Consider the following 27121-nt stretch of genomic DNA (forward strand, 5'->3'; position numbering starts at 1 on the left):
ACTGGGTGTGAAGCCAACAACACATGTCCCATGGAACTACTGTGTCCTAGCAGAGCAACATGGAATTTCCTCCTACTGGCATAGGACTGACCACCAACAGAGATAAGCATGCCCCAGCACTTGTCAAAACATATGAATAGTGAACAAGGAACACAAGCACACAGTAAACGAGATAAATCATCGTTTGGCGAACTGCAGTGAGCGATGAAACTCACAGGCAGAGCATGAGGTTAAACAGCGCAAACGTCGTACAAGCAACCGTGCACACCGCACACAAGCGCATCCAATGACAGGTGCGTTGAGCGCCCAGTGACATGGGATCAAGGATGGCACGGTGCCGAGATGTTAACTACCTCGCCTGGCATACAGGAGGTCACAGGTTCGATCCAAACCCTGACACCTGTATATTTGGAGAGTTTGCACGTCTCTCTCTCCCCGTGGTCACGCGGATTTTTCTTCAGGTGCTCCACTTTTTCCCTCCACACTTAGAAACATGCGTTGAGAGTATTTGTCTGCTATAAAAAAATTTTACGTGATAAGCCATTTCAATGGGCTATCATTTGTGGCCAGGTCACATCTGAAAAAGAGCTCTATAGCTCAGTAGGCCATGCCTGCTAAAATAACAAAAAAGGTGAGTTAGTTAAAATCAAAATAGATAGTTAATAGTGCCAGACTTTGGTACAAAAAATATTATTTAGAATTTCCACTTGCAACGCGCACACGCTATTCGCTCACTCTGGTAGTGAGAGAACGGCTCAAGGAGGCGTGAGGAGAAACCACAGAGAAGCGTGAAGAAGGCAGCCAACGTGGTGCGAGACAGTGCCAAGAAGTGCTTAGGCAGTAATAACGGCGCGCCCTTGGTTCACAGCGCGTCCCGTAGTCGTGCGTTTGCCCCGCCTCTGCTGTGGCCGGACTCAAGCACGGTGAGAGTGTAACTTCATCTCCGCTGATCAACAGACAGACAAATAAGCACGCCGCTGATGGCAGGGGGATTTCCTCCACAGGAAGCACCTTGAAGCAGAGTTCCAGATGGCGAATGGAGAGCGGCAAAAATTACCGCGATAAGGATTAAACGGATTAATAATAATAATCAAAACGTTGGTTATCTGTCCAGGGGAAGACTAACTGAGCCTCAAGATTCTCTTTCAGGGGGGTTCTGCATTGCGACGTTTGGCCAATTATTTTTCCAAGTGTAGGAATAAATCAGGGTGATGGAGAAAACCTATGTATGCGAGGAGTTATCGCTCAATGCAGATCAGTCATGAAACCAACTTGCTGCACTGCCATCTCCTGCCCATGATTTGTATCGTTACTCATTGTTTCTGGCTTGGTTGTCAAGTTTTGTTCACTCCATTAATGTGAATCCAACAAATGCATACAATTTGCAGAACTAATAAATAACGGATTCTCACATGCATAAAGCAACATATGGAGCCCGGGGCAGAGGAATCGTTCGTAAGCGATGAATTGCGGCACGCTTAATTTCCTTTTCTATGGGTCTTTTGGTAAAAGCCACGCAGATAGAAAAATAATATTAATAAAAATAATAACAAATAACGACGTTTCAATCTTTCCTGCCTCAGCAGCTCTCCCGCTATATTTTTCACCATGATGACGATTGCTTGTGTTGCGATCGAAACGTGATATTGTTATTATTGGTATTAATTTTATTATTTTTCAAGCTACGTGGCTTTACCGAGAGACCAAAATAATATTAATTCCTGCAGTCACGAAAGCTTTAAGTCAAGATTTAATTTCCTTTGTTAATTGTGGCCTCATTTCAGCATTTTCAGTGACTACCCCAGGCCACATCAATACTCACATGGGCATTTGAACACCATCACCCTCTCTGGCGTAATTAGGTATACTAGTTGATATCAGCTGCTCACACTCTCTGCAGACCCATCTGATAAAAAGCCCCTACATTTTCCCTGAATCACCCCCTGCTCACTCGTGCCCCACCTGCTAATTCATATGAACCCCAACAGAGCCAAATAAACCCGCTGAGTTTGCCCCTACGAAGAGACTGGTGGCCCCGCCATAGCAATGTGGAATTTCTAACAGTGGCTCGGGGCTTCCAATGGAGGATGAATGTTAGGCACGTCATGATACAGCATCCACCGACACAAATTGATTCCCACATTCAAGATTCATGCATTGAGAATCCTGTGTGCGAGATGCAATTAGCGAGACGTCATGTTAATGCAAATGATATGCAATGCGTATGCTAATCGTTGGGAGTAGCGGTGCAGTGATTAGCACACTGCATTATGAACCCGGTGTGACCGGCATTCCACTGGGAGTGGTTTTAGACATACATATGAAACGTGAATACTTACATTTTTTGAAAGGCAAATTACTCCATTGGGAAATGCATAGCAATCATCACCGTCGACTGCAAAACCTAGCAGGTCCCTCCGGAAAGTATCTCGAGACACGGCGAGGCTTTCCTGGACAAATTAATATTGCAGTGAAATGCTGTTCCACGTACAAAAGTTATCATTGGAAGAAGGATTTTTTTTTTATATTTAACTTATGGTTCTCACTGCCTAGCAACTAAGACTCCTCCATACAGCGCTGCATTCTATACCATCCCACCTTCTCCTGCTAACACAGAAGCATCTTTTCTCCCTTCCTGCAGGACTGGATAGGCAGACGTGGCTTGACCAGGAGCTGAGATTAGATGAGAGCTTGTCAGTCGTTGCGGCGGTGGCGGTGGTGGTGGTTGGTGGCAGCAATGCGAGGCTTTACCTATTTGCAGAGGGTCCTTCACGGCCCGGGCTTTCAGGAGGTGCTCTCCCCGCGAAAACTCGTCGGCACTCCCGTTGGCGAGGCACGAGTACAACCTGCGAGGCAGCGGCGAGCGGTGGCAGCGGCGATTAGCGGCACGACGGGAACGGCGGCGTTGCACGCCGGGTGCCCCGGCGGAAGGTGCCGGGAATTTCGTGGCCAGGCGAGGCAAGCGAAATGGACGAGTGTGGCGAGAAAGAGGTCTAAGGTATGTACACTTCGGAAGAGGTTGCAACGGCTGTGACAGCAGTAGGAAGAGGATGATTAATAGGAGTAAGAGAAGGTACGAGGAGTCGAAAAGGAATCATTGAGAGCGCAGGGAGGAGGAGTACGAGGAGGAAGAGGAGAAGGCAGAGAGCAGCGGTCCTCACCGGATGTCCTCCTCATTCTCTGGGAAGCTCCAGAAAGCGATGCGAAGCTGCAGCTGCTCGGGCACGGGCGGGTACACCTTCTCCACCACCTCGAACGGGATGTGCAGCGCCACCTGCCGCGCCGCAAGCTCCACCAGCGGCGACACCTGCCCTTCTGCTGGCGAAAGAGCGGGGTGGCGGCGGCGGGAGGAGACGGGAGAGCGCGCACGCGTGTAAGGGAGACCGGCACCCAACACTGTACAGGGTACACGAGACGTAGGGAGGCGCGATGTATCTGCTACACAGACCGGGCACACAAATAATGGAGGAAACTCATAGCCGGCTATGCAGGGTACACAATGGATGGAGAACACAATGAACCCACTGCATGGAACACAAGGGTACACTATAGTGGGTACACAAAGCATAGAGCACAATGGAGTGGTTACACAGGGTTGACAAGTTATCGAGGACACAATGGACTGATGTGGATTAAACGATGGAACAGACACAGGGTACACAGGGCATGGGGGACACTTTAAATAAGATATAGTACAAAGACATCATGAAATTAGAACACAGGGTGAAGGCATAGATTAAACAAACACGTGAGATACAGGGCAAATAAGCAATATAAGTGGCACAATTCAATGGCATCGGCATTAAATTATACGTGACATTTCATAGCAGAGAGTAGGGCCCATTGCCCAAAATGTCCCCGATTGACAAATGCGTTGGAGTTTTTGTTATTTGTGCTTGAGCAGCAATGTCAAACCAATGTTACAACAAAAAACAACAGCAGCCAAGAGTTGTTGTTTTCACAGTTGTTCACAGGCAGCAGGATCTGCCGATAGCGTCCCTCCGCATTGACGCGGACAAGAGGAGTTTCTCTCCTGTATCGTAAAATTTCTGCTCAACGCAGCCATTGAGCAGAGGACACAAAAGACGGGGGCGGTGGGTGGGGGTTGGTGCCCAACCAGCAGAGTTTTGCTCTCGCACAACATTACCATGTTGAGAGACCCCCCCCGTGGACACAGATCACCACTCCTCCCCAAAGGCCGAAGGTGACAGCCCCGGCTTTTAATAAAAACCCCTGCGTCAGGAGTATGGGCTGCACTGTCCAATAATCACAGCGGCCTGGAAAAATCCCCGCATGAATCCCTCGGATCAGAGTAGTTCCCAACCTTTCTGAATCATAGAATCGCCGTCAACCGTGAAATTCTTTTACGGGACCACTAAGCAGCAAAAAAAAACAATCCGGTGTGTTGTGAAAAAATTATATGTAACAGTTCCGCGGACCACTTCATATGGCCATGCGGACCACCGGTGGGTCCACAGATGACAAGCTGGGAGCTCACTGCCTTTATAGGACGCTGCTTACAACTCAAACGGTTTTCGTCTTGGAGCGAGGCACCTCCTCGGTGTGTCTCGGGGGCTGCCCGAGGCATGAAGGATGGGGGATAAAAAATACTTTGATGTGGAGCTGGGACGATGAGTCTATAAGTCGATAAATTAACTGACACTTATTTGTGGTCGATTACTTTAGCCCCTTTAAAAATGGCAGCCACTCCTACAAGGCAAGGCCAGAGTGCCAGGCCACAAGTCACCGCAGCACCACGTATTCAATTTGGCTCACAGAAAACACAGCACACAGAGAGGGCCCAGATTAACATGTAAAAGGAACATTGTTCTATTTTGGTATAAAATTCAAGTGAAATGCTCTAAAAGCATTACAACCTTTTGTTGGCCATGAGAACAGGCAGTGCTAAACCACTGAGTCCTGCTCTTAACGCAACCACTCTCAACAGCACAATGGTCTCTTCTGAAAAAAGATACTCGTGGTCTCAATGAGTTTTTACCTAATTACAGATAAAGGTCACCTATCTATTTTATATTGCTCAACACGATCACTTTAATGCAAGCACTCCCAACAGATGTACAGGCTGTTTTAAAACGATGGACCCAATTTCAAAGCAGTATATTTCACGATGGCAACATGTTACAATTCCACGAAAAGTTACTAACGGTTTAATGAGTTATCAAGTTTTACTAACCATTTCATAAATGCTCTATGTGCCCTCCACCTGCTGTACAGACAACATCGAGACAAAAGTTGAATCAGTTCCAAATGACTCTCAAAATGTCTTCTTCCACTGAAGTCACTGCTGCCGTGATTTTGTTTTTGAGGTCATCCAGATTAGTCACTAACGGTGGCACAAAAACACCACGGTCTTTGACGTATCCCCACGAGAAAAAGTCGCAGGATGTGATGGTGTCTAGGGATCTTGGGGGCCAAGAGTGTAGCGCCAAGTCTTGGGGTCCCGTGCGACATATCCCACGTTGAGGCAGTGCGTCTTGTGAATGACTGAGGCTAGGGGCTGTTTGTGCGCTGGGAGAGGCATCTACAGTGAGGGAAACAAGTATTTGATCCCCTGCTGATTTTGTACGTTTGCCCACTGACAAAGAAATGATCAGTCTATCATTTTAATGGTAGGTTTATGTGAAACAGTGAGAGACAGAATAACAACAACAAAATCCAGAAAAACGCATGTCAAAAATGTTATAAATTGATTTGCATTTTAATGAGGGAAATAAGTATTTGACCCCCTCTCAATCAGAAAGATTTCTGGCTCCCAGGTGTATTTTATACAGGTAACGAGCTGAGATTAGGAGCACACTCTTAAAGGGAGTGCTCCTAATCTCAGGTTGTTACCTGTATAAAAGACACCTGTCCACAGAAGCAATCAATCAATCAGATTCCAAACTCTCCACCATAGCCAAGTCCAAAGAGCTCTCCAAGGATGTCAGGGACAAGATTGTAGAACTACACAAGGCTGGAATGGGCGACAAGACCATTGCCAAGCAGCTTGGTGAGAAGGTGACAACATTTGGTGCAATTATTCGCAAATGGAAGAAACACAAAAGAACTGTCAATCTCCCTCGGCCTGGGGCTCCATGCAAGATCTCACCTCGTGGAGTTGCAATGATCATGAGAACGGTGAGGAATCAGCCCAGAACTACACGGGAGGATCTTGTCAATCATCTCAAGGCAGCTGGGACCATAGTCACCAAGAAAACAATTGGTAACACACTACACCATGAAGGACTGAAATCCTGCAGCACACATAAACATGACCGTCTGAAGTTTGCCAATGAACATCTGAATGATTCAGAGGACAACTGGGTGAAAGTGTTGTGGTCAGATGAGACCAAAATGGAGCTCTTTGGCATCAACTCAACTCGCCCTGTTTGGAGGAGGAATGCTGCCTATGACCCCAAGAACACCATCCCCACCGTCAAACATGGAGTTGGAAAGATTATGCTTTGGGGGTGTTTATCTGCTAAGGGGACAGAACAACATCACCGCATCAAAGGAACCATGGACGGGGCCATGTACCGTCAAATCTTGGGTGAGAACCTCCTTCCCTCAGCCAGGGCATTGAAAATGGGTCGTGGATGGGTATTCCAGCATGACATTGACCCATAACACACGGCCAAGGCAACAAAGGAGTGGCTCAAGAAGAAGCACATTAAGGTCCTGGAGTGGCCTAGCCAGTCTCCAGACCTTAATCCAATAGAAAATCTGTGGAGGGAGCTGAAGGTTCGAGCTGGCAAACGTCAGCTTCGAAACCTTAATGACTTGGAGAAGAGCTGCAAAGAGGAGTGGGGCAAAATCCCTCCTGAGATGTGTGCAAACCTGGTGGCCAACTTCAAGAAACGTCTGACCTCTGTGATTGCCAACAAGGGTTTTGCCACCAAGTACTAAGTCATGTTTTGCAGAGGGGTCAAATACTTATTTCCCTCATTAAAATGCAAATCAATTTATAACATTTTTTGACATGCGTTTTTCTGGATTTTTTTGTTGTTATTCTGTCTCTCACTGTTCAAATAAACCTACCATTACAATTATAGACTGATCATTTTTTTGTCAGTGGGCAAACGTACAAAATCAGCAGGGGATCAAATACTTTTTTCCCTCACTGTAGCGGTAATCATTTGAAACTCTATGCCCCGCCCTTTCAAGTGGTAAGAGTTTCATTCATGGGCGGTTCGTGGTTGCAGAGATACAGCTATTTAAAATCGTGTCCATCTTTTTGAAACACCCGTATTAATTTTTGATTTAAAGCTTTCGTGACTGCAGGGATTCATATCATTGGTTCTTTTGGTAAAGTCACGTAGAAGGGAAATAATAAAATAATAAAAATATAAAACAATAAAATTCTCACCGTCAGTTTGTTTGTAGAAAGTTCCATTCCAAGTGAAGTATGTATTGGTTAAGCAGTGTCTCACCAGGGGGGGTACCTCAGTGTTTTAGTCCTTGATGAACCAAGTCTTCAATGATTTCGATGGTGTCAGGTACAGGAACTTTGGTGAATAAGGAAACTACATCAAAACTGACAAGCAGGTCGTCTGGGGACAGGGAAATACCCGTGATTGTCGATACCAGGTGAGTAGAATTTTGTACCGCAGAGGTGGTTTTTCCAGTGATGATTGCTTGTGTTGCAGTCGAAACGTCGTGAGAATTTTATAGTTTTATATTTTTATTATTTTATTGTTTCCTTTCTACGTGACTTTACCAAAAGAACAAAGAATATGAACCCTATATTAATGTTCATGTGCACAATTTCCTCAAGTGCAGATTACTGTGTGTACGTGTACGCATCTGCATACACAGTGGCACGGTAGTAGGCGCACTGTGCCACGAATCCAGTGGCCCGAGTTGCATTCCCATTCACAACATGAGTGATGATCTGAAACGGTATTGGGCCTCACCTAGGCTGACTTGGCTTCAAATGTGTACCTGGTGTGGTGTGTAAACATCGCCACTGGGGAGATGAAGGCGACGGGCGTGGTGCTGGCCACCCTTCCCCCTCGTGTGCTGTGCCGGCGTTCATAGGTGCTTGCTAACAGCACTTGCCCCAAGAGTCTGTTAAGGCTATACGACGGATCTTTGTCTTTGTTTTTTCGTGTGTATGCGTGCGCATGCACCACAGGCAGCTCTATTTATAATACAACCTCCTCCCGAGACTAGCCGGACTGGATGGAGGGAGGGGAATGACCTAGGTGGCTAGGTCACGCATCGCTGGTCACCAGAGGCGACCAAAAAACAGACCGTAAGAGGATCGCTTATGCCCGCATGTTTAAGTTTGTTCAAAGATAAACCGCCGATTTTGGTTTTCCAAGAATTTTTACAGTGTGCACAGCTTTAAAATAAATAAATAAATGACTAGGCCGAACGTCCCAGGAGTTCAAAGGCTAACATCGTGTCGCTGAGGCAGGATCTCCGAGGTCCTGGCATTTAGAATCTGGGTTTCAGCCACCTCTCATTAAAATGGGTTTTCAAAGAGTTGACAGCTTCAGTTTGGTCACTGCTAAGTGCACCAAAAAAAAAGACACGACATTTAATGAGTCGCTTGCAGCTAAATTGTGTTGGTTATCTAGTAAATGTTCAAAGTTTTTGTTAGCTCATCTTCCTGGTCTCCAACTGTAATGCAGTTTTTAATGAAGGTTAACTCAACTGCATGCAGATAAATCTCGATAAGCCACCAAGTGTTGTCCAATACCATCTCCACTACCTTCCAGGAACCAATGCCGCAGGTGCAAGCAGAGGAGCCATCAGAATGGGATCTTCCATTCTCTTTGACTTTGTGGAGGACCGCGAGACTCAGTGGGAAGGGCACAAACTAATCTAAACTATTTTTTATTCTACCAGGTAAGGCCGACTTAGCTACATGGCTCTTTTTCAGAAGCGACCTGGTCACAAATGAAAGCTCAACGAAGTGGCTTATCACATGGTAAATTTATAGCATCCAAATACTCTAAAACGCATATTTCTAAATGTGGAGGGAAAAACCGGAGGACCCAGAGAAAAGCCCACGCGACCATGGGTAGAACATACAAACTCCAATATACAGGCGTCAGGGTTGAGATTGAACCCACTACCTCCTGTATGCCGGGCGAAGAAGTTAACATCTCACCACCGTGGCACCCTTAATACAGTACAAAGATACTGCATAAAGAAGACCCTGTGACCAGTTAATGGCGCAGGCACCCCAAATGTCATGGGAGACATGAGCAATAACGCACGATTTTCAAACTGATCGGCAGGGCAAAGAGACCAAGGGGCAAGAAGCCTGCACACATCCTCATTACCTCCTCCAACACCGCCAGCCAAAAAGACCTCTCTCGTGAGGCTCTAAGATTTCTCTCGACCAAGCCATTGCACCTTGCCGTTCAAACCCTGGCGAAGTGGCTGACGATTAGCACGGTCGGCCACTTACATACATGCAACAGATTGGCTTTTGGCATCACGGTGATCCCACCTCGAGGACCCATGATGGGCTCACGCACTGCCACCGCCGACGCGTTACCAGGGAGGGCCGACAACAACCGAAAGCGAAGGATGGAAAATATTTCCGATTTTCTGTACTTTATGGGGGCGATCTGGGGTTCCTCACCGGGTGAGTTGGCGAGTTGCCCCAACGTTCGCTATTTAATTAACATAAACAACTCACAGACTTGCGATTTTGTCTTATTGTGTGCACCTATCACGTCTAGGGATAGTGTACAATGTGGTTGTGCCTGTGGTAGTCTAGAATAATCAATTGTTTGTTTCATAATCAAGGTATTTATTTCTCTGCAGCTTCACTGTCTGCTGTAATGTGGGCAACTAAAGACAGAATATGATGCACCGTGGATCTCCCTTGAAAACTAGCTGGGAAACTTGCTAAATGGGACTTTCCGGGTAAAAAATTACGTGTATTGATTGGTTGACCCTGATATCATTCAAGAGCAGGCCAATCTGCAGGCTCCATCAAAATCAAGAAGATTCTTAATAAAGTTGTGAGACGGCTGGAATTGCCAGTGTTTTATCGGGGTAATTGCTGAAGCGTGCCACTTCGGGGTGATTTCAATAATCACGACTAGAATTCCATCGATTTTAATGGAGATTCAAAATCGTCAAACAAAATCTTTGGGGATTCTATGGACAACTCCCAGACTGTCACAGAATCTCCATTCTAGATTAGAAGTTTTTGTGACTGCAGGGATCCATACTTTTTGGTTCTTTCGGTAAAGTCACGCTGGTAGAAAATAGAATAAATTAAATCACGACGTTTCGGGTGCAACACAAGCAATCATCATCAGGTGGGACAACCACAGCAAGAAACAATTGCTGAAGTGATGACGGACGCTTGTGTTGCGCCCGAAACGTCGTGATTTAATTTATTTTATTTTATACCTACGTAACTTTACCGAAAGAACCAAAGAGTATAGAATCTCCATTATTGCCAATGGAGATTTCCAATGGTGATCTCGAATCATGTGTGGGATTTCTTGACAGTCTATGTACCATCCGATATAATACCATAAGGCACGTGCGGATATCCCCTCCACGAGTGGACAATTAAAAATAGCCCAGTGTGACTGCGGTCACTAATTTCAACTCGTGGCATGTCTTGCACAAGTAATGCCCACTGTGATCAATCACCGGCCGGCATTTCAGATATTCACCAGGCCACTCCGGAGCCGTTCACTCAGCAAAAGTTGACACGGACGTACAAACGCTACCGATAAACTCCCCACCGTACGAAAGAGGAAGTTCTAACAGAGTCAATGCCTAGGGATCAGCCAATAAAATCGAGATGAAAATGTGTGCAGTCAATGCCTTATTTGTGATCAGACTGAGACCACAAATGAGACCATAAATTTACCACACTTGAGCACCTGGGTTTGTTTGTAGGAATGAGACCACCAGTACTTTTAAAAATGGAAAATACTGTAAAATGTCACGTCCTGCAATGTGTTGGAGTAAATGTATTCTGTGACCCATTGTGTTGTTGCGTAACAGAGCAGCAGTGGGAAATTTTCCTTCGTTTAATTCATTTTGTTCTTTTATTTTGAAGCGCCGTCTTCTGAGCTGTCATTTTCACACCGAATCAAGGCATTAAAAAGGCACGGATGATGATGGCTCTGGCGCATCTCAGAGTGTGCATTTGAAGTCTATTCATAGCAATACGTCTCCATTTGAACGCGGTGAGGAGCTCATTGACACGACATATTTTTAGTTTGTTGACAAAGTAGTCAATCCCATTATTCGATGCATCTTTCTGCCCAAACAAAACCAATGTCGCGCAGCTTTTGGTCCACGACCCGGGTTGGAATTTACATATTGTGATGGTGGGGGGGGGGGGGTCAGTCTCTCCACAGGTTGACTGCTGTTGACTTCACACAAAGTGTCGGTCAGTTTAGCGACCTTGGACGGATTGTAGACTGAGTCGACCCCTCCGACCGGGATTTTAACTTGCAGTTTTCTTACCAAAACATTTGGCAAATTGTGTTGGGCGCCGTGGTAGCGAGAGTGTGCTGCGCAGTCGTGAGATGTTAACTACCTCGCCTGGTATACAGGAGGTCATGGGTTCGATCCCGATCCGGATGCCTGCATATTTGGAGTTTGCATGTCTCTCCCCGTGATCATGTGGATTTTTCTCCAGGTCCCCCAGCTTTTCCCTCCACATTTAGAAACATGTGTTGAGAGTATTTGGCTGCTATAAATTTCCACATAAGCCTCTTCATTATGGCTATCATGTGTGGCCAGGTCACTTTTGAAAAGGAGCTATATAACTCAGTGGGCCTTACCTGATAAAATAAAAATGTGTTTAGTTTTTTTTCTATTAACTTAGTGCTGTCTTTGATCAGTCTACCGACTTGGGAGGCATCGCATCGTGGATTGTGCCAATTCACAATTCCACATTTCTATTGACATGGGACCTATCTCACTTTGGAATGACCACTATAAACTTCATTTCCAAATGGTACATTCCTCATCATGTGATACTCAGTGGGATAATGATGAGCCTGAATTAGCCCTGGCCCAGTGTTGAATTCATAACCTTGATGAATGGCAGCACTGCTGATCTACCAACAAGCCTCACTAGGGATACAACAAAGAAACTTATCATGACACAGGTAACAGAATTCTCAAAATTGTATGTATGTTGAACTTCTTTCGCACTGTACATAGCCAAACGTGTTAATCGGAGGTATATTTACGGATTGAACCACCCTTGCATTTAGCAGTGTACAAGATGCTTTGTACAGTAGATGGTCAAAGTTTAAGCAGGCGCATTAGTGGGCACGTATGTTTTTGATGGGTATCGTTGAAGTTGGGAAGGAGAATGCTTCGTGCTTATGCGACGGGAAGGCATTGAACCCCACGTTCCAAATCACATGGCCTCCTAAAGACATTTCCTTGTGTACGTGGTGCTATTAATAGCCCCAAGTGCGCCTCTGTTGCTGCCTGCCATATTTCACTGCCCATGGGTCACGACTCGGTCAAAGTGCCGAGAACGTTTCATTTTTATGCTTTTCTTGGTTAATTTTAGTCACACTCCCCTCCGCCTCCCCTCGCCCATTACGCAGGCAGCCGATCACGTGAGTTTATAGTGAGTGTGCACAAAAACAATATATGCTTACTTCGCAGCTGTTGGTTTCTCAACGGGTGCTGATAAGACGCAAGCTAATATTTATTTTGCAAAGCGGTCACTACTTGCTATCTCAATCTATAGACGTACTTCCCTGTTCTTTGACGCTATTGGGGTGTACGATGCTAGGCATGGATATGTTTGCTTGCTCCTTGAATAAACAACCTCCAAAGGGAAAAGGCTCCCTGCATTGTACGGAGGACACAAGAGAAGTCTTCTTCCCAAGGTAGCCAGGTAGCTCACTTTTGGGCACATGACACAATGAGCTGATAACGTCAAGATCCTGGGAGTTCGAATCTGGGTTTCAGTCAACCCATGATTCAATCGTATTTTACTCTAAGAATCCCACTGCGACTCTGGGTAAGGGACATGTGGACATGGCTCAGCACTTGTGGAATTCATAGTTGTTGGAAGACCTCAGCCAGCGGAGGAAATTACACATGAATATGGTGGGAGCCTGCACTGAGTCCAGAAACAATTGAACACTGGGTTTGAAATCAAGGTTTCAAGCACCTGATTAAACTGGGTTCTTCAAGTGGAGACAGTTGATAACAGCATGTTCACCAATAACAGTGCAACTCCAAGACGATGGGACGCATTGCCTCTGAAAATAAGACAATCAGAATCTTTAGGGCTTTTAAAATCTGCCCTGAAAAATCACCTCTTTAAATTGGCCTTTTCCCCATCGTTTTTGGTCATTTACCACTGGCTCTGTCTCCCCTGCTTTCCATACACGGTGCATTGAGATCCTTGGATGAAATGCAACTTATAAATGTAAATCAATATTATTAACAAAGATCATCACAATAAACTTGGTTTGTCACTGAATTTTTTCAAATTCCTGCATTAGAGACTAAACACTTTGGTTCCATTGCCGCCCGGTGAGCACTCTTTGCAGAGTAAGTCGATGCACAACCTCATGGAGATCAAAGATTATTGAAGGACGATTAAAGGGACAAAACCATGTGTCAACTGTCACAGCGAGCAATGTAACATCACGTGTTTCCAGGAATGGCCAGGGAAGATGACGTTACAGAACTACTACTGCATGTCAAACATGGCCGAAGATTTAAACTGTTAACAATATTTGCAATTCCAATACCGAGTTATGAAACATCTAAAATATGATAATGGTCCTTTTCTCGTGTTATTGGCAGCACCTAGAGGCCCTTAGCTTGAGTATACACGGAACGAATGTACTATTCAATGCATGTGCCATGAGCTTAAGAATCGGTTTTAACAGACAAATGATTGCATCGTTAGATGCCTAGTAAAATAACACATCAGCACCACATCGCAAAATGATAACGGCAGCAGGAGACACTTCATGATAACAAGGACAACATTACCATGAATTACGGTAACTTAGCACAGCAGCTTATTAATCCTTACAAGGGCAATTACGTTATGCAATTCGATTTTTATGTGCCTCTTGCGCAACGTCAAATTACGGTTGAATAGAATACGGGGAAGTCAACAGTGGGTGTGCTACGTGTGCTATGGGCTGCCTTTCCGACACCACCAGACTGAACAGGGTAACACCTTGGCTTTTGATATTTTCATTGCGTGACATTTTTCAGACTGGCATTATTTAACCTTTCGTAAATGATTTAATTGTGACCGGGAAACAAACACACTAGTCAATGAGCTTAAATATTTTTTTTATTTTCTTTTCTCTCTCTCGTTCCTCTACTTGTTTGCTGACGTAGATCACAATTTGGTTCTTCTCTCTGGCCAATCATCTCAGACTCAGAATATTTATTTATCCTGAAGAGCTATGAAGCTTTTTGATGTATTGTTTCCCTTCAAGGTGACGTTACCGAAAGAGCTAAGAATATAGCTATGAAGCTCTTTGTCATAGATGTCCATTAGGGGCAGGCCAGAAGGTTATCGTGGACACGGCGACCCTTAGAATGCTGGTTGTTTTGTCTACATTTGATTTGTTGCAAATAATAGTTAAGCAATGAAACATACGGCTTGCCTATATTTAATTATTGGGACTCGTAGCACCTGCACGTGAGAATGCGAATGCTTCCACAAAAGCACTGCTACACGCGAGCGATTTTCACAAGTTCGATTTCAGAGACTGAACACCGCCAACTCTGACCTACTGCTGTGTGGGGGAGTGAAGCTTGAGTATAAATGATAGATATACACAACACCCACTGACGAAAGGACTATCGCGTTGCACAATCTTAGCACTGATGAAATGCACATCATTCACATACTGCTGTGCATTAGCCTTGACAAAGTGTTAGTGAATTACATGGAAATGCAGCCCAGAGGCCTACATGTTTACAGATCTTGGAAGCTAACCAGGAATGAGCTTGATGAGTACTTGGATGGGAGACTTCATGGTAATAACAGGTGATGTAGGCTTGGGTTATGAGATGGTCAGCAGATGCAGGGAGGTTTATTTATCCAGCAATGTCTCACCTCAGTGCAAATAATATTTTCCAAGAGAGTACTTAATTGGGATGTTTGGCCAACACCAGAAATGACCGTTTGGTTTGTGAGATAAAAGTGGAATGCATGAGAAAGTCCCACACGTATATAAGGTGATAGCACTCAAAAGCCCCACACGGATGTCTTCAAGAATCAATTGCTGCACTGGCATCTCGCTGCCACATTGCAGACCCAGGTCTCACGTCAAAGTATGGACCATGCTCAGTCCTGCTTGGCTGCCAAGATCTGACGTGATCAGGCACGTAGGCCAAAAAGAGAAAGAAAAAAATCACAGATCACAAGGTTCAAATTCAAAACTAACCATTGAAATAAACCTGAAAAAGAAAGTGCCATAACAAAGACTGTATGGAGTGCGAAACCATACAAAAACCATACAAAAACCATACAAAAACCATACAAAAGCAAAGTGAACGCGTTTGCAAATGTCGTCAATATTCCAAATCGGGGTGGTCACAATAATTGGAAGGCTGCCGTTTCTTCTGCACTTCTGAACCGGTTGCGGCCTTTCATAAAAAAATACTCCAAGCATCGTGAGAGGTTTCACATTACACTGTCCAGCTCCTCTCGGTGTCTCTCTCGGAGGCGTTTGTACCCGTTGCCAAGGTGAGCCAATCAATAAGCAGCAGGTGCTGGAGGATGAGCGGCACAGACAAAAACCGTCTCGAGGCGGGAGACCCCCCCCCCGCCCCCCCTCTTCGTTTCAGCGTTCCATTGTTAACGCTCGCTACGTCGAGGAGCGTCAATGGCCTTCGGCGTGTGGGCTGCCGCTCATTACCCATCAGCAAGTCCTGAGCCGGTGGTGCAAACTCGCCGTTCCTGCGGCAAAAGCGAGCCTACCCGTAAAACAATATTTTCTGAACTGGTAGACACTGCGGACCCCAGAGGGATGATGGAGTTAGTGGATTCATCTATTAATATTCTTAAATTATGAGTGTAAGAATCAATGTTTTTCTCCTCTTTATCTGCTCTATGCCATGCGTCCGTGTCAGGCATCCAGCCACTGAAGGCTACGACAGTCACCAATGCATTTTTTTCATCCATCATTGATTCGATTCGCGACTATGAATCACAATCCATTGAATCGTAGGGAGGGAAAATCTTCACGCATCTGACAGCTCATATGTACGCTTTTTTTTATCTGAAGACACTAAGAAAAATATATAATAAATCTAATAATAATTTCAGCCAGATGTTGCAATGGCACATGAGCTACAATGTCATGACACCCCCCCAGAGTTGAATTATTCACGACAGATACAAATTGTTGATACAGATGTTCCTTTTGGCTTAATGGAACAATGAGACAGGCAATACAAATGGGACAATATCAATCGGATAAAAAAAACCCAATTATTCTTGAATCGACACATATAATTAAAATCGTGACAATTTGTGATGAGATTCATCACATCACGGGACGAACGAACGGTCTTCCAACCCAATGGGGCACACAACAGTGGTGAGATGTTGGCTACCTCGCTGAGTATACAGGAGGCATGGGTTCGATACCAATCACAATCCTAACGCCTGTATCCTCTAGAGTTTGCGTGTTCTCCCCATGGTTGCACGGATTTTTCTCCGGGTCCTCCAGTTTTTCGCTTCACATTTAGAACACACCCTGCTGTAAATGTCCACGTGATGAGAAGCCACTTCGTTGAGCTATCATTTGTGTCCAGGTAGCTTCTGAAAAAGAGCTGTATAGCTCAGTGAGCCTCTACCTGGTAAAAAACAATTTTTATATATATAGTTTTACTTTACCGCTGGACAGAGAGAGGTAGATACCCTTGAGAAAGGGGACAAAGAAACTCGCTCAAGGTCTCAGAATCAATCATGAACCAGTCAGTGAGACGTGCATTTATTTAAGATCTACTAAATCTCTGCAAATGAGCCCGTGGTTTTCTAAAGCGTTGCTGGCAAGCAGCCTAGGTATGTTTCGCTATCCATTAACATCATATACCGAGGTATGGAAAAGCTCATTAGCACAGCTGAACGGGCTGCTAATTTGAAGGACACGCTTTAAGGAACCGCAGTGTACATGTTTATTCCCAAGTGCGGTCATTAATTTGACTGCAATGCCAGAAACCAAAGGCTCGCGGCCAAACCAAGGCACAAGTTGCACGAGCAGTCTAATTCATGGTGTCCCGCAATTGAAACGAGCACTGGTAAGGGACTCGTTTGCATTGGCGACCCTGAGACAGCGGTGGAAATTCCACAATCCCATGGCGAGAATCAAAGATTTCTGATGGCCACCGTTGGACCATGTTGTTTTCTTTATTTATTTACGACGCTCGTTTACCCAGGAGAGCCTCACCGAGTCCAATGACTATTTTTCAGGAGTGTCCTGCCAAGTGTTTTTGAACAAATAGGGGCCAATGGGTCCCGTGCGTGACCCCAATTGAGTCATCTGCTGGGTAATATTTCAAACTTGGTCAATTTAGACACATGACGCCTAGACCATGGAAAGATGATGGGCTGTGCTGACAACACAACCAATTCGCCCAGAGATGTCGATGTACATGTGAAGAGCATGGCAGGCAACAAGCTACCGTGCACGGCGCTGGAAGAATCTTGGACGGCGCTGGAAGGATAAGTGCACGGCTCAAGAGGACGTGGCAAAAGCCCATAAAATCAACTGGACAAGAAGCATCAAAGAAGAGATCAAGCGAAGAGTGGGAGACAGAGCAGGGAAAGTAAAGTGCAGACTGGAACTTGAAGGCAGAGACGCACTGAGGTGGGAAAAGCAGAAGCAGATGTGTGCTCCAAAAGATCACCAGGAGCAGGGAAGAGAAGATGAAAAAGAAAGGGTGAGAATGAGAGAGTTCTAATCAGCACGCCATGCAGGAATTTGTTGAACTCCACACTCGAATGTTTACTTTGCCGTGGCATTGGCCGAAACTCCCTTGAGCACAATGATCCACGGCAGACCTGGTTATAACAGGAATATATGGATGCACACCCAACCCACTAAAAGAGTATTTTTACATTCCATAAGACGTCAAATGTCCTGTATAACGTCTCAAGTGACACACGAGCCTGTAATGTGTACCAAAGACATCATGCCAAGTCTCTTGGGACGCTGGGCTGCATCCTCGGGTTAAAGTCTATCATAGTAAGAATTCAATGGAGAGTAATATACTGCACAAATCTGATTGCAAACAAGAAACATATTCAAGCAAATTCTGCCACCAGGGAAGCAATTCAAGAGTTAACTAAAATGTGTGCAAACAAGAAACTAATTATTTTGTATGTAAAAATAAATATGAAAGGGGTCTTCCATATAAAAATTAAACAGGAATCCCAGCATGCTCTGCAATAGGAATCCCAGCATGCCCTGCAGGTCAAGCTGATATCACAATGGCCTTGCGATGACCACCAAACTAGGGTCTTTTGAGATGGTGACAATCGCAAGGAGTGTCCAGGAGGAGATGCACTCGAATGGCGATGTCATCTTGATATGCAAAGCATGGCCAGATTCATGTTGTCTTGCTCAAGACAACCTTTGCAAACATAAACATACATAATCACAGCTGTTTACAGTAAAATTGGAAAACCTTAAATCGATAAATTTACCATATCCTGTACAACCAAAAGCCAAAAACACAATGCACACTGATAAACGCTGGGTAGTCAAACAATGTTTTCACAAACCAAAGTATATATTAAAAAAAATATGGCCAGGTGGCAATGTGGTCAGAGCGGCTGACCTGCAATCAAAAGGTAGCAAGTTCAAATCACCGTCAGCTGGCAAACTCGACCCATCATCCCCCCTCCAGGGTCGATAAAAAAAGGTACCGCTTTGCGAGAAGTCAAAAGGGGTTAAGATAAATTTGCACCGTCCATAGAAATTAAGAATTTCCATCAGTGGAGGTTACCGCCACCCCAATTTTCATTTGAGAAGGGGGACACTTTGATGTCCACCCTACTCCCCGTGCATGGAAGATGTGTTATTCCAACAGCTTCTCACCTGGCTTGTATAAAAGCCCTTCACTGATCTATATGAAAGGCGGCCAAAACACATAAAGCTATGAGAAAATTAATCTAAACCTAACGGCAGTCGTATGTTCAAGCACCACCTTTAAGCGGCAAATCCAATAGACGGTATTAGATAACTCCTTACTAACAACTCCTTACTTACTAACAACTCCTTACTTACTAACAACTCCTTACTTACTAACACCTCCTTACTAACAAGTACTTACTTACAAGTCCTTACTTACTAACAACTCCTCTATCATTTCTCATTGCTGGAGGGGTTGCCCTCCCTACCTGAAAATCCTGGCTCCGCCATTGGAAGGGGGGTTTATTCAATTTCTTGTCCCAAGGCCCATGCCACCCAAGACACAACACTTTTTATGTCCCCGCGACGTGCACCTTGGATATATTGGGTACACATTTCTCGCGCCGGCTGGCGCATAAATGCACGCCCAACAAATTCGAGCATAACAAAGAGAGAGCAACAAACATTAACCTGTGACACTGCCGACTTGTCAACTCTGTCTGCAATTGTCATCTGGAAGGGTGACGCATATATGCATGCTTGTGTGCTTTGCATCAAGGCGGCGGGTATTTTTCAACGCCCATGTTGACGCAGGTGGAGCGTTCGGCCGAAGAAACCGGAGGTTTATTTGTACAAAACCTTTCACTGGCGGGATAGCCAGATGAAGGCCAAAATATCCGAAGTTCCCCTCTAATGCACGATGTTTCTCCAGTCACGTGAGTTCCCCCCCAACCGACCCCCCCCCCCCGAGCATGAAAAAATTAATCCACCAAGAAAGCCAAGTCTCAGGTATGACCCTCCTCAGTTAAACTCATTATATTTGTACATTTCCATTGTCATTGCTGAATTCATTTTCACGTCATTTTCCCCCCCATTTCATTCCAATTGTGCAATCGGAAATCATGCCATAAAACAAAGTGGCTATTTGGAACTCCCGCAGAGCAGTGAATCACTCATGTAAACTAATGGCCTGCAGGAGGACACATCACAAAACTACTTCTGAAATCCATTTCACTGAACTCTAATCCACGCCGGGGGTGCTGCACTTTCCCCACAAGCCTCCGCTATAGAGGTGTTTTTGGCATTTAACTAAAACAAATCTTTAATTCTCACAGCTATAACATTTGCCAAATTAAACGAACCACCACATTTTACGTTATTTTTGTTCTCAGTCAATGGTGATAAAATCGAGGTGATTATCAACTCGTTAAATAAATACAAACCCGGTTTTGTCAGGGGTAGCCAGAGTGCGGACACAAAAACGAGGCTTCTCTCATGTGCTGACACCTCATCAGAGCCACGTGGGAGAATATCTACTCAGCAGTTTCAATAGCGGGCTCGGAACTCCAATAAGCAGCGACTCTCCCGCTCATGATTGAGTCCGCTATGACCATGTGCTCTGCATCTTGAGCCTTTTCTCCCCCCTGTGCAGCGAGGAAACACACTTTAGGCGATGACATTACGGGCACATACGGTGTGCTTCTTTGCGGTTTGTTTTCCCCAGTGCATGAATCCCGAGCATGCTACTGACATTCACACATAGTGTGACGTTTCCCCCACCTAAAAGTCGCCCTTCCCTACGAGCTGGGAAACACACGGTACGCTACTGCATAGAGTTAATAATTTGAATAATCATCGTGAAGTGAACTCAAAGGACTATACATGGCATCCCTTATGTGTGTATCTTATCATAACCTCTAAATTGTGAAGTGTGTTACCTATCTGCTGATGAAGCCAAGTTGCAAAATCAAAGTTATATTATCCATAAGAGGTTTTTGGTTTAGATCGCATAAATGTAAGTGTCATTAGACCTGCCACCACCCAACACAGCCAATTAATACTGGTAGGAACGAAGTTGTAAACTGAGTGTACCAGCCTGCAATAGATTAATGTGTCCGTCCGTCCGTCCCCTTTCAATACTTTAACGAAGTGAAATCTCGTGCTGTTGGGTGTAAAAAAAATTCCAATGTTCCTACCAGCCCACCCTGTAGGGACCTGTTAATATTTGTCACGTAAACACAAAACATGCCAATTTGTTACTAGTACAGCACACTGGTGTGATGGAGAGTAAAACCACAATATTTAGAATTCGAATACCGTGATGTTTCGACGGTGATTACAACCAACATCTTCAGGCGACAACCAGAATTGTGGTGAAAGCCTCCTGTTTCAGTCGTAAAGTTATATTATGGTTTTATACGTGTACAGGCATTGGTATCTGGCCGGGTGGCACTGTGGTTCGGGTGCTTGACTTGAGTTCGCAAGGTTTACAAAGTTCAAAACGCAGCCGAGGGGGGGGGCTAACTCGGAAGGCTTGTAGATGCATCGATTTAATTGTGACGTTTGCATGGAAATGTTGGGATACAGGCTAAAGGATATTGGGAATATGTACAAATGAGAAGTAAGAAAATGGGAAAAAAAGATTCAACAAAAAATAATTGATTGTTGGATCGAACCATGATCACAAATCGTGAAAATCAATTGCATTTCACTGGTCGATGAAATGAGTACCACTTTTGTAGTTAAGCCAAAAGTGATTATCACAATAATACGCCATAGGAATGTGAAATGTTCACCAGCAGCACAGGGCCTACCTAAAAATACAAAGCATTGACCCATGGTGATTTAAACATGGAGACACTGACTTTTGATTCATTACCAAGGTGCGACCACAAATTCACAAACACACTCGCGGTTTGATCACCGGTGGCTGGACACCCAGGCTGGAATCAAGGATGTCAACATTCACGGCTCGGTGATCCGACACTGAAATTACACGTAACAAAGATTTACAATTCGCACTGTTGTGGAGACTATAGATGGCAAAATATAAAAGCAGACCACGTGTAAAAAAATATAAAAAAACTGGTTTCATACAACCCATCGGTCGAATAGCCTTCTGGGAGTTAAAATTTTCAGCAGCAATGATTCAGTACGTACAAACAGGGGACCGTTTTCGACATAATGCATTCTCATCAGCAGTCAGGCTTGCTTGAATCAGTGCCGGTGAACTGGCAAATGTTCTCTGAAAGGATATTCTCAATGGAATCACGATCCGTTTCAATAATCTCAAAAAAGGAAAACATGTCATGTGTGCAGATTTGTGTCTTGCAAGGGGTCTGTTTGGCCACAGAAAACTGGCACCCTGCTGATGATATTAAAAAGGTCACGGACGTGAATCCAGCAGCAGCATTAAAAATCACGAGCCAGGGGTGTTTAAAATTCACATCACAATTAATGCACCACAACGAAGGGGGGAAGGTAAAAACCCCTCATCTTTGGTGACACACATCAGTGTTACATCCACAACGTTTGAGGACCCTGATGATTGGAGGCACACGGCTGTAATAATGCAGTGTTACCTGTGGGGGGGGAGAGGTGGGATTAAACTAAAAACTATTAACTATTTTTTATTTTACCAGTTAAGGCCCACTGAGCTATATAGCTCTTTTTCAGAAGCGACCTGGTTACACAGAATAGCCCAATTAAGTGGCTTATCATGTGGAAATTTATAACAACCAAATACTCTAAGCGCGTGTTGATTTTCAATGTGAAGGGAAAAACCAGAGGACCCGGAGAAAAATCCACACGACCACGGGGAGAGAGACACCACAAACTCTAAATCTACAGCAGGCATCAGGGTCGGGATCAAACCCACGACCTCCTGTATATCAGGCGAGGTAGTTAACATCTCGCCACCGTGGATTGGTAGAACACCCAGAGATTGATGACTGTGTGGGTGTCAGGACTACGATGTGTCCACTAGATGGTAGTACAGGAAGTAGGTTGTTGATTCATCCAAGATATTTTTTCCGTGTTATCCCTTCGTATACTGTACAGGTGAATCCCTCTGGGCACGCTGGTACCATATAAGGAGGAAAAACCAAATAAGACAAATTGTCCAAGCATCCCTTCACACGACGCTCTTGACAATCAGCATTAGCCTCGGAGGGACTTTACACAGCAGATTTAAAACTTATTTCTTGAGAACTGTTTTTTGTCTTTAGTTTGTTGTCCTTCCCCCTCGCACCTCCGATCAGCACGGTTGGCTATGTACGATGTGAAAGAAGTTCAACATACATTCATCTACTGTCGTTTTGTGTGTGTTTATTATTACTAGAGAAATTGTTGCTGCTTATATAATCATAACCAGGCCATCCAGAGAGAACGCAAAGGGGAAATGTCTGCAAATACCTTCCCTTTTTTAATCTCGTTATGTTTAACAAATGCAGAACCACATGCATACTTGCTTTCTTTTTATATTTACATTACGTTTTCCTCCTGCATATGCCTTTCTCGATAGCAACTCAGAAGTCCATGTTCCGGCCTGACAGCCCAGGGCAGCCTCGGGAGAGGCTGAACGGATGTCATCAACGCCTCCGCCGAATTTCCAAGGCCCGCAATGGTTTACAACGTGGTCCACATGGTCAGGTCAGGATGTATCATATAATGAGATGTTCACACGTGTTTTTGTCTATATGCATCTGCATTAACCGCTTGAAATGTTTCCGTGACACATTGTGTGGCTACGAGTCGGTGATGAGGCGCAGTTGTCAACAGTGTCCATCTCAGAATGGAAAGGTTGAATATTCAAATACAATTGTGGGTCAAGTCAGCCCATCATCCTCGAGAGTTAATAAAATAAATACCACCTTGTGGAAAGTGAGTAGTTAGTTCGTTATATGGTTAACATAAGCCCCCGCATTGGAAATGTCGAGAATATGGAATTGAGGAATATTTAAAAAAATATTTGCAACAGCCCCAAGACAGAAAAATTGTACTTTAAAAGGAGAGATTAGATGGAAAAATATTAAATACATCCAGATTTTGCTCCATAGATGTTCCTTGCTTTATCTTCTAAGTTTAACTTGGCCAATTTAGCCCTTGTAATCTGTGTTTTGTTTTAACATTACCCAAGGCTTAACGTGCCCTGTGCCCGCTCCTTGTGGGTACAGAGATGAAGCGAGGCATTATGGGAAAAGAGAGACGGGAGAGGAAATGGAGGCGGGGGGAGGGTGTACTGCAAACGTCTCAATGGTTCTGAAATGCTCTTTGCGTTTAGTTTGCAGTCCTTCCCCGGCACCTCCGATTTCCACGGTTGGCTACGTACGGTGCGAAGGAAGTTCAACATACATACACACAAATAACTGCTCATGTACGAAAAGAAGAAGAGACTGTGGACATTGACAAGGATTTACAAGAACTTGGAAGTCTGGTTTTTGTGCAGCCCTGGCTCAGTCCTCTGACTTCCCGGCCACCCGATCGCCTCCCTTTCACTCGACTTTTGATCAATTATCCTTTAAAGACACCAAGGTCTGCGTGCTCTGCGTGTGTCTTTACACTCACAAGTCTGAAATGTTATCAAGTGCGCTGGTGTGCCACCTTCCCTTTTCAAAGGCAGAGAGCTAAAGCTGGGCTGCACATTTAGCTGTAAAGGTGACCTTTGTGGTCACATGTCTGGCTTGCGGTGTGGGCTCTCACTGGGGAGCAGGATTTCACTACGGTTTCGTTTTTAAAGTCAAAGTCTCCCCGCTCAAACGAGAGTTTCAGACGGTGATCATTGCCATTAGCGGCCCTGAACCAGCTATGAAAATTTTAAATCACAACGTGTCAATAGAATCAAGCGTACTGCAATTGGTGACTTAATACTTACGTATATTATACGCAAATTAAACATTTAAGGTAGTTGAACAGATGGGAATTCGACACTGGCACTGCAATAAATTACACAGACGTATTGGATTCAATCACTACAGCTGCACATACTAGGCATGTATCAATTCATTGATTTCAATTAATACATTACACATGAAACAGGAATCGAATTGTACATGTCTCAATCAACACAATCACATTTGTATTTGCACTATCTAAATGTGACTGCATTTTCATGTGCTCTAAAAAAAAAACGGTGGCCATATATATACAGCAAAACCTTGGATTGCGAGCATAATTCATTCCGGAAATGTGTTTGTAATCCAAAGCACTCGTATATCAAAGCACTCGTACATTAGTTGTGATCACGTGATGCTCGGCAGACAAAGCGTATATGTACGACTCGTATTGCAAGACCTCGCTCGTTCATCAAATTAATATTTATTTAAAAAATTTTGTTCGTCTTGCAAAACACTCGTAGACCAAGTTACTCGCAATCTAAGGTTTTCCTGTATTTTGCAGAGAGAGGCAATCTGTCATAGGCACAGGAAAAGTGGAAGGTCTTTAGCCTGATCTTGAACCCGGGCCAGGAGTCAACAGCACATATGACTGGGCAAGGCAGTTCCAGACAACAGAGTCAGCAGAGAACAGTTTCGCGACCAAATTTTCAAATCACATACGACACACACAAACTGGTTATATTAAAACTCTGCAGCCCCCACAATGGTATAAAAAAAAATTCGAATCTAAACATCACATCGTCGAATCACGGATCGCTACACTGATAAACGTATCCACAGTTGGCACCTTTGTACTACTCAGCGTCCACAAGCTTGGGTTTTTCACCACTGGGATTCACGTATCCCACCCACCCCAAGTGCTTCTGTTATACGAGCAGTATACAAGATACCCAGCCACCGTTTGCTCAGAACACACAGCTCCGTCCACAACGAAGAATCCCAGCAGGTCGAGACAACGGTCCCTGTTAGCCGCTTCAAGCATGGCAGACTTCACAGGGGCGCAGGCGCGGGCACGCTCGCGCCTCGCAGGCTTGTTTCGCTGCACGTTTGTGTTAAGGCGTGATTCCGTTAATACACGGTGGCACGAGATGCTGTTCCACGTCAGAAGTGGCCGGAGAAATCTCTCGGGAGAAATCGGCTGAGCCAAGCACCTTCAGTCGTGAGCCAGCGCCCCTGAGATGCTGGGCTCATGCCTTCGGACTTGCCACTGGAGGAAACGAGATTTCTGTGTCGTTCCCAAGCAAAAATGTTTCCTTGCTCAAACGAGCAATGGGTTGAAACCCATCTTATTTGGCAGACGTGGGCCGGTGCTGGAAATTTCACATTCCCATGGTTGGCTTCCAATAAAAATGTATTAATTTGCCTCCCTCTGTCAATCCACTGCTGGATGAAGGCCTCCCCATGTCATGCGAGTCATCGGGGTGGTTTGACCATTCGTCACAACACCGGTCACTCGGAGGGGTTAGGAGCGGTTCAGATAGCTCTCGGCACTGCAGTTGGCCGTGGCCAGGAATTGAAGCCCAAGGTTGCCAGTGTGCTAATCACCGTGCCACCGCTCTACAACACTTCGTATGAAGTGGGTACTTAATTTTTCAAATGACTAAATCACCACAAATGCACCTAATCTCCTAGCTAATCAAGGTTGAGTATGATTAGTACTTTGATAGGTGACCACTAGAACCTGCCTGGTGTTGTAGGCATGGGGCTACAAGGTCGTGGGTGAGGAGCGTTAACTCCCCCATGTAGAGGTTTCCTCTGGGCATTTTGCTTTCCTTCCACACACCAAACTATTGAATTATACGGTTTTGGTCATACACACCAATGTAAAACTCTCCTTAAAAATAGTGGCTTTCCCGAGAAAATAATTGGCATGATTTTTTTGTTTTTACAATTATGAAGACTGCTGCAATAGTAGGCTGCGTCAATTCGAGTGGCACAGTGCTCAACTACTAAATGAAAGAATCTTGAGTTTAAATCCAAGCCATTGGTCAGACCGAGCCAACCATCAATCTTCCAGTCAATAAAATTAACACCGCGCAATGCAGAATCAATAGCAGTCATCCCAAGGACACAAGAGTCCTTGCCACAGAAATGTGGAATGTCCCCCGCTTGCACAAGACCGCCGAGGTAGAAGACCACCACGCAACCCTCATACGAGTGTTGATCTACTGGTTTTTTTTGCAAAGATAGAAAATGCCGATGACATGTCACGGTTAATGTCGCAACCCCCATGCAGACCGACTCCCTTTGGCAAAAGCTTTGCACACCGACACACACAAAACACACATAAGCACAAAGATCACTCGTACAGCCATACAGACTGTTGGGGGCCACTGCTGTTAGTAAGCACCTATTATGGAC

The 27121-nt window shown here is 44.8% G+C and overlaps 1 protein-coding gene across 2 annotated transcripts in view; it reads right to left on the minus strand.

The window, feature by feature from the left end:
- Nucleotides 1–27121, minus strand: part of ZSWIM8 (zinc finger SWIM-type containing 8) — a 99872-nt gene that overhangs the window by 54127 nt on the left and 18624 nt on the right. The window contains exons 2-3 of one of the 2 annotated variants that reach the window (XM_032969148.2): nucleotides 3162–3318; nucleotides 2752–2846 (exon numbers count right to left, since the gene is read on the minus strand). In XM_032969148.2, coding sequence (XP_032825039.2) covers nucleotides 2752–2846; nucleotides 3162–3318 — 252 coding nt within the window. The remainder of the gene's footprint in view (nucleotides 1–2751; nucleotides 2847–3161; nucleotides 3319–27121) is intronic. The other variant, XM_032969149.2, reaches the window with a different exon arrangement.

Source organism: Petromyzon marinus, chromosome 41 (genome assembly GCF_048934315.1).
Source record: "Petromyzon marinus isolate PM22_M1 ecotype Great Lakes invasive population chromosome 41, UKy_Petmar_22M1.pri1.0, whole genome shotgun sequence".
Classification (NCBI taxonomy): domain Eukaryota; kingdom Metazoa; phylum Chordata; class Hyperoartia; order Petromyzontiformes; family Petromyzontidae; genus Petromyzon; species Petromyzon marinus.